This window comes from Brachyhypopomus gauderio, chromosome 5, assembly GCF_052324685.1.
Source record: "Brachyhypopomus gauderio isolate BG-103 chromosome 5, BGAUD_0.2, whole genome shotgun sequence".
NCBI lineage: Eukaryota > Metazoa > Chordata > Actinopteri > Gymnotiformes > Hypopomidae > Brachyhypopomus > Brachyhypopomus gauderio.
Window position 1 is genome coordinate 33,274,891 of NC_135215.1, and position 11,409 is coordinate 33,286,299.

General features: G+C 38.0%; 1 protein-coding gene across 4 annotated transcripts in view; it reads left to right on the top strand.

Moving 5' to 3' along the window:
* Positions 1 to 6,207: 6,207 nt before the first annotated feature.
* pot1 (protection of telomeres 1 homolog) overlaps positions 6,208 to 11,409 on the top strand; it is a 29,164-nt gene continuing 23,962 nt past the window's right edge. For 2 of the 4 annotated variants that reach the window (XM_077007290.1, XM_077007289.1), the window contains exon 1: positions 10,242 to 10,411. In XM_077007290.1, coding sequence (XP_076863405.1) covers positions 10,390 to 10,411 — 22 coding nt within the window. In that variant the 5' untranslated portion in view covers positions 10,242 to 10,389. The other 2 variants (XM_077007293.1, XM_077007292.1) reach the window with 2 other exon arrangements.

Here is an 11,409-nt window from a genome sequence, read left to right on the forward strand (position 1 = left end):
AACCAGGAAGTGAAGGGCAGGGTTATAAGTATATCTGGGAATAGGGTGTGGTAAATAGAACCAGGTGACTCAGATTATCAGGTGTTATTCCTGACACACGTATTATACACAATCTTGTTTTATAAATGTTATAGATAGTAGCTCATATGCAGAATCTGACCACAGAATCACAGCTGATTGGGTATTATTTGAGTCACAGTCCATTCTCAGCACAGCACTAACACAGTGGTGGCATAGCTGTGGGTGTTGAACTGATTCAGTCAAAGAGGAGTTATATGCATTTTTACATGTTAGTGTCACTGCAGAGTTGACAGAGATCTATCAACCAAACTCATTTAGCCAGTGCAGTCCTGTGGTCAGAAGCTGACTATAATATGGCAAGCAGACGTTGTGCACGGAAACCATCTTCCATTACCATTTGATTCAATTAGAAAAAAGTGCTGCCTCACCAAGCAATCTGGTCACATGTTTACACAATTCAGAAACAGACAGGTTGTCAAATAAGAACCTCCACTCCACCCTTAGTCATCGGAGGGCAATTTGTTATGCATCTCTACCATTCAGGAGAGAGCAAATACTTCATGTACGCAAACCTGATGATAGAGGCTGTGTACAGTGGTAAATAAAACAAGCGGTGCGTGACAACGTAGCAAACATGACCATCTGGTGTTTGTCTCATCTGGGGAACCGCTTGTGAAGCAATGCCTTCGGTGAAAGTGCTTGGTATTTTGCAACACCATTGACATGGACAACAAAATTCTTCATATGAGAACCATTTATTTCTCCAGGGGAAGGAAGTAGCTAGGGGAATTCTTCTGAATACCAATTTACATCACACAGATGAAATTGAGCATCTTTTTGTGCTTGTTTCCACATGCTTCATGTGATAATGAAGCTGGGGAGGGATGCATTTAGTGAGACACTGATGTGCTTCACTAAAGTTGCTGTTCTGTCTCTTTCTACTCTAAGCTTCAATTTGAAAGGGTGGTTGATTTGAGATTGCTTTGATGAGTGTTTGACAGCTCATTTTACTGAAAAGGATATCCCAATGCTAATTTTACCAATATGTTTCAGTCATCTTTTAGTACGTGACATATTTCAAACATTATATTAAATTCAATTTAATTAAAGCAGATAACATGCTCTCTCTTTCCCTTATTACTGCTTTAGGGCATAACAATAACAGGAGTTCACAGACATGGGCAGGTTTAGATGAATTCAGACAGGATGTTAAAGGCTTAGATCCTGTGACACAGCAGGGCAACGAGACCCAGACAGTGCCAGACAGGCAACAAATTGGTCAAACAGCTGGGTTTTGGAGAAAGAGAGGGTTGGGCTGACAGATGTTTGTAACAACACGGAGGTGATTAACAGGGACACAGCGCTCCAAGTGGTTAGACAGGAACATTAGTAAGTAACACTTAAGGGCTCTATTAATAAGGCTGCATAAAGGACATAAGCTCTTTAAAATCAATTACATGTTTGGATTATAACTTTATAAATATCCATATGGGTGAATAGATACGTAGGTTTATACAAGCTTTTAGAAAGGTTTATGTATGTGTTATGTAGCTTATGTATGAAAAGTGATTGTCATTAGGGTTTAGCAAAGTCCTAACTATTCTCTTATCCACTATAAACATATGTTCCCATATATTTCCCATGAATTCCAACTCCACCCACTATTTCCACATTGTTACTAACATGTATGAAGCTTCATGTATGACACCATATATCTCTATACATCATAGTAAATAATGTACAGCAGTATTTGGTAATGTATATTATATAGTGTATAATGTACAGTAGAGTTGAATGTAACACTCTTTGATTACGCCAAAATCATGTGGCTCCTGATTTATTGATCAGGATCGAGAAGGAGTAGATAAGGAATAACTAATCATTTTTAATAAAACAGTGGGCCAGATATCTCTTAATTACAGAGACACAAGATGGATGCCACTGATATACAAACACACAGCAATATTAGTTACAGTCACTCTTTTTGAAGTATGTGTATATGCTCAAAAAAAACCTAGTAATTTATATTTGAAATGAGGGCTTAGGGCCTGAACTAACTTTGAAAATTAAATGTAAAGAAAAGTGCATGATTATACTAGTGAGAGATTTATTTACGATACAATTAAGATACAATTTGCAGGATTACATTAAATCACCTGCTTTAATGCAAACTGGACAAAAGGAAAAGGATCCTAAGACTTTTCAAACCCTATTAATTGCTGTGAATTAGTTATTTGCATGATTATAAGTTAACTATAAAGTTATGTTAATAGAACTATATTGTATTAATTTTATCTAGATATACTGTAGATTATAAACTGAACTAGAATGGTTCTGTATCTGTCAGCAACCACCAGGTAACTGATTGGGACTGGAATATAGAGCATCTGCTACCAGGCTGTGAGGAAACAAGACTCGGAAAATACAAAATAATAATGCGATTACAGGTTACAAGGGCATTGTCCACAGTGTCTGTGTTCTCAGTGAATTTGTCGTGCTGTGAGTGCTGCTTCTCACCTCTCCCAGCTGTGCCCACTAGAACAGGATGCTCTATGTGAACAGAAATACCCTCCCTCTCTTCCACAGAGAACAAAAAAGGTTAAGGAGGTTAAGAATTCTAATTTGATTCTAGAGACAAATTTCTCAAATTTCACTCATAGAGGCCATGGAAGGCTGGTAGACCCTTGGAATGGATCTAATAACATCTGAATCAGAGAGAGAGAGAGAGAGAGAGAGAGAGAGAGAGAGAATCATACATTAGGCAAGACAAGTGGGTGTGGATTCAAGGTCCAATAAGTTCTCATATTAGGTCGCAAATGAGTCCCAATTCCACAAAAGTTTGGGAATAATGCTGAGGTGGTGAAACATTATCGTCTCAAATTTTATGTGAAAGGCTCAGAATCTGAACTTCAAAAATATCTGCTTTTTATACTCTCGTCAACTTTTACAAAATATTTTTCTGAGTTTTCATTCCCAAGGTTTTACTGATCCACAAAGGAGAAGGACTATGAATTAAATGGCTGATGAACTTTTAAATTATACTTTGTGATCATTTTCCAGAATATGACTTTACTTCTGCAGTTCAGTGGCATTTTTTTTTTTTACAGTAGGCTAAATATACACTGGCAGTAACTATTGAGACAGTAGCAACCATCTTTGATGCCTTTGTTGACCTTTAGAATAAATAAGAATAGTGCTGAAAAAAATCTGTCAAAGTGAAGTGAAGAAAACCTTAACATCTCATCCAGCTGTAGGCTGTTCGTTGAAGACTTGGACAGAAAAATTATGAAGGCTATAGCAAAAAAAGTAAAAGCAAGAGAGACCAAAGGAAATGTGTAGGTAGAGCTTTGTTTCATGTTTTATGTATGGGTGAGACATTGATGATGACTGTGGGCTTGGACCCAGATGTCTGTAAAACTGCTTTGTGACAATGGCTGTTGGAAAAAAAAAGAACCATCAATTCAACTGACATCACTTTTGCATAAAGGCCACTGTAAGTATACTATAACAACAGTGTATAAGAGTTTGTTATAGTCACTGATAATATGAATTATTAATAGCATTTCCCATACTGGCCAGTAGTGAAACAAATAAATACAAACCGCTTCTATATTTATGACACGTTGACACAGGTGAGTTGAACAGAGTTTGTTGAGGTATTTAATAAATAATACACAGTGAGTACAATAACCTCGGAATGACGAATGGTGTAATACAAGCATTAAAAATCTTTATCTACACTTAACAAAAAATGTGGTGATAAATGACATGACCTAATCTGCTGCCTGCCTAGTGCATAGGTACTGGCTGAGACGTGAGATCTCTTTCACATATTAGCTCTCCAAGTTCACCAGATGATGATACATGTGTTCCTATCACATCAGTCCAGCAGAAGGTTCATTGTGTAGGCTTGATATTCAGTCATGGTAGGTGCCAGGTGGTAAGTGACATTTGAGAGAGATATGAAATCAAGATTAAGTAAAAACAGTACAGTTTATGCTGATAAACTGAGGGTCAGATATCTAAATATTACTGACAAAATTATCTGTCAAAATCCATCATTAACTGTAAAACACAACAATAGAAAAAAGAGCAAAACATGTTTTCACGTCTCCTTGCACACATCCATTGGTGGCACACACAACCTCTTCAGAGCAATCATAGATCAGGACTCCGTGATGTCACTGGTGATACGTCAACAGTGATACAGGGATCTGTGATGTCACTGGTGATACAGGGATCCGTGACCAGTGATACAGAGCTCTGTGATGTCAACAGTGATACAGAGCTCTGTGATGTCAACAGTGATACAGAGCTCTGTGATGTCACTGGTGATACAGAGCTCTGTGATGTCACTGGTGATACAGAGCTCTGTGATGTCACTGGTGATACAGAGCTCTGTGATGTCAACAGTGATACAGAGCTCTGTGATGTCACTGATACAGGGCTTCTACTGCCTTAATATGTTTTCTCTCTCTTTGGCATCTTGAGAGTTGATTTTATCTGAATAAAAATTCTTCTGACACGAACCTCTGGAAGTTCTCTAGTGGTTTACACTAGTATACATTTATACATGTATAACATAAAAGTAAACAAAGCACTTGCCATGTTGCATGTGAACATTGTCTATGACAATTCCTTTGTGCTGTGTAGAGTGAAATTTTTCGTTCTTTATGTTCAGATATGTTCTCGAAGGAAGAAATTTAGCACATAAAGAATTTGATCAACGTTTCTTATTACATCCAACAATCTCTTTTTCAGGATTTTGGAATGGTGGGACAGCAGACCTTCTCTCAAAAGATAAGAGTGACCAAAGAGGTGGGTGATATAATGGATTATGGTGCTCTTGTGACTGTAGTCCCAAGAATGCAGTAAGTAGCATCTGCCTGATATGCCTGGTTTAAAGGAGTATGAGACACACATGTGTGTGATTTCTAAACAGCCCAAATATATCTTGTTGTTATACTCTAAATTCCATTAGCTGAGGTATTCACACACCTTGAATAGTTGTTACCACAAGAGATGACACTGATCCAATTTTTTAAAGAAACCAATCCGATACCATCACAAATCCAGCCTGACAATAACAGCAGTGCTTTAGCACACTACGTGAGATAACAGCTTGGCTAGTTTGAGCACAGTTTAAACACCACTGTGGGGTTTGACCGTACCGCGTTCTTTACATTAACGATTAAGTATGATTTCCATTGCTTTTGATGACCCAGTGCTTATCAACACTGGAATTTGCCTCCCAATGAGAGCATTTAAATGAAACAATAGTGTATTAGCACTGTTCATTGCCATGGATCCACCATCAACAGTGATTTGTTTATTTAACCTGTTCTTTAATAAAATAAACCAGTTTGGCAGTGATGTAAAGAAATGTCATGGTTGAGGAAAGGAAAAACCTGAATAACTGCTCCAGAGAGCAGAAAGAATAACCAAACAAGTAAACCACTCCATTTTCTAATTTGATGAAGTTACCCTGTCTTTAGCATATTCAAACTTTAAATTTAAAATGTAAAACATGCAATTTGTCCTTTGCCTACCAAGTTTTAAGATGGACTGGAAATTTTGAGTAATACACTGGAAAATAAGCTACCTTCAGATACTCTGTTCATTGGTTGATTAATTGATTGAATAATTCGCTTAAAATACTAACCGATATGATTAACATGGCTAACCAGTCATCTGATTACAGTTCTGTTGGTTTAAAGCAGATATCGAGGTAAGACCAGGCCTTGAGCTGCTGAATTCTCAATCAACTGTAGATGCCTGGAGGTCCACAGTGTTATGCTGGGAGGAGGCAGGCAGGTGCGATAACATACAACGTTTATTTGAACAGACAATGGTGAAAGTGCGGCACAAACAGCGCGAGCACTTGAACATGTAATACTCACAAAGCACGAGCATTAGACAAAGACGAGCACAAGACATTGCGCGAACGCACATTATATAGGTGATTAACACATACCCTCGTGATCTCGAGACAAGGCACAGGTGAGATTATGAACACGCTCACAGATGATCCACACCCACGGAACTACATACATGGACATAACGGCACGCAGACGACGTAGTGACACACCCACAAGGAGGGGTCCGGAGCTGTCACCGTGACACACAGAGGAAGAGAAGTAGTTGCAGTAGTCAGACCTTGAGATGACAAGAGACAGAATAAGCTCCCGGGAAGTTTCCCATAAGAGTAAAGGTCAAATTCTTCTCAACAGTTAAGTATGGATAACAGGACACAGGGATGGAGGATGGAGGATATTGCTTTCAGATTTGTATTAACAATCCTTTAATGTTGAAGTCTACAGGAAAGGTGGGTTCACCAATAAACATTTTTAATTGTGAGCATGTGTAGGCCCATATATATGCTAATACATGCTGTGGTCATCTTAAGAGATTAAAACACACTAGACTGTAGACATACATAAAAAACAAAAATTAGTACAATATCACAAAGGTTTTAAGTTGACAAATAATTGCAAGTAGAAATTATTAACTTAACACACACACAAACAATCAGCTATAAAAGCACCAAAGGTTCCTAGCTGAAAGCAATAAATCATTCTTTTAAAGATAATTTGACATGGGAGAAGTTGGATGAATGGTTACTCTCTTATTTCATAAAACATGATGATAAAAAGTAACATTTCATCCTTTTGTGTACTCTGAAGAGTGCATAGAAAAATCAAAGGGCTCTCTTATCTTTCATTGCTGTTGACTGGCTCATCTGTGACTTTATCATGCGAGGCATAAATGTTTTTTTTTCCCAACATTCCCTTCTTCCAAAAATAGTGATTACTTGGTTTAGAGAGGACCTGGATCCTGAGCTAAAAATCACTTGGTATGCAGTGCTGTATCTTGAGTGTTTCAAAGTGATAGGCAGTAGACACAAGATAATCCAGCTTTAGAGATCACATGTTCTTAGTGAGGACACTGTGAGCCAGTGTGTAACCCAAAGATGGCTCTTCCGAGATGGTGAATTACCATTTGATAAACACTAACACTATCAAAGATGGTCACAGCATTGATTTCAAAACATTTTGTTAACAGATTATGCTCTTTTCTTATAACAGTTGATGAATGGTTTATGGGAATGGGATCTTTCTAAATGATGTTTTTCCCCATATTTTTTCATTGTGCTAAGCACTGTAAGTTGTATATTGTGTGAAATTTCAAGTTTTTCTAAATTACATGGTGAGCTCACAATGAAATTAATATACTCATTATCAGGATTCGTGTTACTATAAGTCAGGATATTCACATGCCAAAGCATCCTAATTACAAAGCAGAAATAAAGTTCATATTATGGTGAGTACATTTTCAGTGGTATAGATGTGGTGGAACTGGTGTGTGCAGTCAAGTAAAGGAGAAAAGGCATTCCAGTGCAGACATAATTACATCTCTAGTGCATTTAACTTCACAAAACATGAACTGGGAAGAAGCATAATAATGTCAAATTGTAATGTGCCATAAATGACATGCAGTGCTATGTAACGCCAATGACGTTGCGGAGTGATTGGGAGGTGGACGCAAACACTGAGAAGAGTGAGATTTATTCAAGGGAAATCCAAAATCAGGCACATATAAACAAGCCAGGGTCAAATATGATAGAGACACATACATAGAAACATGTAGAGAACAAACCAAACAAACAGCAGCAAACAGCAGAGGGGCAGGGTTACAAAACACAAGAAGGGACTAAGAATGACATCAAGCACATGGTAACATAAACAATGGCATTCTCTTGACAGGTGGGGGCGGAGCTAGACGTGACACACTAAATGACCAAACATATGATTTCTGATATTAAATTTCATTTTGGCTAGAAAGTTCCTGGTTGATTTCTGGACAGGAGAGATTGAAGTCTCACTCCTCAATTCAACAGAATGTTGTGGGGTTCCTCAGCAACACCCAATGAAAGATGTCACTCTACATGTACAGTGTGTGTGTGTGTGTGTGTGTGTGTGTGTGTGTGTGTGTGTGTGTACGTCCGTGTGTGTGTGTGTGCGTGCGTGCGTGTGTGTGTGTGTTTTCCTGTATTTACAAATAGAATGGCTTCCTTTAAGTTTCTTCTGCAAATTTACTGTATTCCATTAATAAACCAGTAAATTCAACTGGTTCATAAAGTAGCAAAACGGATGTCCCATTCATGGTAAGTCTTCTTGCATATGGACTCAGTGTATTGTTCTGAATTTACTGCCTGCATTGGCCTTTAAATAACTATAACCAACCAATAAAAAAAACACGACAAGAGTGTCAGCTGTCATGTGTGGCCTATATTACAGCTATGTATTTTTTCTGGCTCTCAAAGCTTAGGCTCATGAGGACGCTTTCAGTGCACAGGTGACATTTAACAATGGTCCTGATTTAAGCTAAAACTGAAACACATGAGCAGGAGTGTACCAAACACATGAGCAGGCCTGCCAAGTTCTCCACGTCCTCCCTTGTTCTCTGTGGTCTCATTATGACCGTGTCTGAGTTGAGTTACTGCCCATAAACATGTGACATTTCATCAGGAAAAAGCCTGTAGCAAAACCCTAGCCCAGATTCTGTTGATAATAGGTCTCCCAGGATCTGGTGATGGTGCTGAAGGAGCCATTAGAGTAGCCACAGCGACTGTGTCACAGTCCCAACAAGAGGGATAACTCATCTGTGTTGACTGTGTATGTTTGTTTTAATGGACCAGAAGCAGATTTATTTCAATAACAATTTTCATGAACTGATTTGTCAAATATGTAAAGTATGTCATTGGCCAGCCTAGCTTATCACCTCGTCCTTATTAATGGTCTAAGATGTAGCTGACAATACAGAAGGTCTTGCTCTGTCAATGGTAGATTTTGAACATTACTGAGGCTGTGAGATTATACTTAACATCCACGGAGTACTGGAATGGAATTATTTTAAAGTACTCCTCATAAAAGTATTTTTTATCTATTTTATATTTTTGTCTTATGATATCCTGTCTAGGAAACCTAGAAATAAACACATACAGGTGAGACAGGAATTTTAATGAGCTAATTACACATAATTGAAAACAATGATCTAAAAATGAAAAAAAAAAAAATACATTCGCCTATTTGCACTGTTCTTCTTTATCACTAACGTTTCACTTTTTAATAACCCCCCCTTCTGTGATTTTAGGCCACAACTCCATGCCTCTGTCTCAATGGCAGATTTGTAGTCCACAGACACGGCTAGCCAATTCTGGCTGCATTAGTAATCTGCTCTTGCCCTCTGTCAAGGTAACCTAATGGGATTACTTCACATTAAGAACAGAATCCCAAGACACCATCAGTCAAATACAATACAACTACAGTTCCTAGATCCTCTGAAGACTGAAAACCTGTTATGTACAGGAGGTTAATTAATTTGTGGCACATTTTGTCATAATTTGTCTTAATTCGATATTGCACAGTACCCAATCTTAATTCTATTTAAACTGGTTTTTAATTGCAACAATATTAAATGGAAAATCTCAAAAGCAGTGCTCTTATGCAATTGATTTTAGTAGCATATTATTTGCCCATGCAAAAGCTAAGCACCACTATAAAAAACGTGTTGTGTAAGACAGCTAAGGTTTACTGAGGTTTCACCTTCTAACTGTTCTGTGTTGACATTGACAGTTTTCAAAATCTCTGACCAGAAAATAAAAGATACTGTTTGAACAACGGGCATATCAGGCGGCAAACGAGGTGTCAGAGCAAAGAGCACCATACTGAATGATACAGTGAGCACCATGGTTCAGCAGCCAGGTGTCTTACCAGGGAGTGTAATAAAGGGGTCCCTGGGTGAGGATAAACGCTCAAAGATGATTTTGCCACCCTGCCAACTTTCATTTCTGCCTCCAAAACTACATGAAACAACACACAAGCGAAACAAGCCAGTCTTCCTTATATTCAAGCAAGGGAACGGATACTGTGGTCATTCCCGGATCTACTTGCACCCTTTATGAAAATATATGAAAACTGACTGCATAATTGGAACAACAGATTTTAGAGTCATTTTAATTTGCCATTTTCAACCAGTAACTCGTGTATTTTACTATACACTTAGCACAAATATTATAAAGCATACGGTATTCACCCAACTACGAGTTCGGATTGACGCTCCGCCTTTGCGCTGTGACGTTCACGTCTGTCACTTTTGGCGCACAGATTAAACCGGATTAAGGAAGAAGTTCACCCGCTTCAGTGAGTAACACCGTTCAACAAGCGTTTATTTTATGCACATTATCGATTCCTTCGTAAAATAGTCAACATCTTTAAGGCTAAATGTATGCATACGGTGGTATTATAACTAATCGTATTTTTTTTTAACGGAGCATAGCTAACTTCAGCGGCTTGTCAGGCTAACTTTATGGGATTCGGAGCAGTTATCGGTTAGTTTTTTACATGTTGGGCATTAAACAAACACTTATCCAGAGGGACTTACAGAAAGCTTGGCCATCTGTTAACAGAGTGCGTCCTGGATAGTAGAGACACCCCTGAAGCAGCTAATGCATGGACCTGGGTACATTAGGCGATAGGAGAAATACTCCAACTTTAATATCAGAGGACACAGTTATGAACAAGTCTAGCTAAGCACGTAGAGCTGCAAATGCGTTTAACGTTGCCCCTGAAAGAGTGTTTGGGTGTTAACAAGACATCATCTCACTAGTTGGTTGTCCAAGTGTCCAAACACCTGATTCACGGACATTAGCTGCAGTAATGTTGGTGTAACTGCATTTAAATTCCTTAAACATCATCTTTACTCGCCAGGCAGTAATACATAATAGAATATATTTGTTGATTTGCTCGTTAATTTATTCTAAATATATCATGTGAATCCTGAATCTTTTTTTATTTCATGTCCTGACTAATTAATTGTTTTTTATAATGGCGATATCTCACATTAGACACGGTGCATCTTGGTTTTTCCTTTCATGTTTAAATTGCAGGTTTTGAACAATGGTACCTAAATTCAAATTATGCTCATCCATTTGCTATTGTTTCAGTCTGAAGGCTTAAGCTGGAGAGAAGTGTAAGAGAATATTCATGAGATTCATCATTGCTGTTTATCTTATTTTTCAGGCAGTGATGTCTAATGTGGTCTTCCTTCAACAAAATAACATAGCAAGAGGTGTTTTCTGAATTGTTTGAAAGTGTTCAGTCTAAGATAAACCTTGTAATTCCCAGTGTTCTCAGATTTTAATTAATGGTTTTGGTAGAGGGATCTAATGGTTTTTGGCTATTTTTATGGCTTTAGTTTTCATATTTACTCATGAACACATTCACCTTAGGTATTTGGCCTCAGACTTGCATCTTGGGGGTCCTTACACAAGTCAGATTTTTATGTTCATTGGAACAGCTACTGTTGCCTACTGGGCCGGTTGAATGT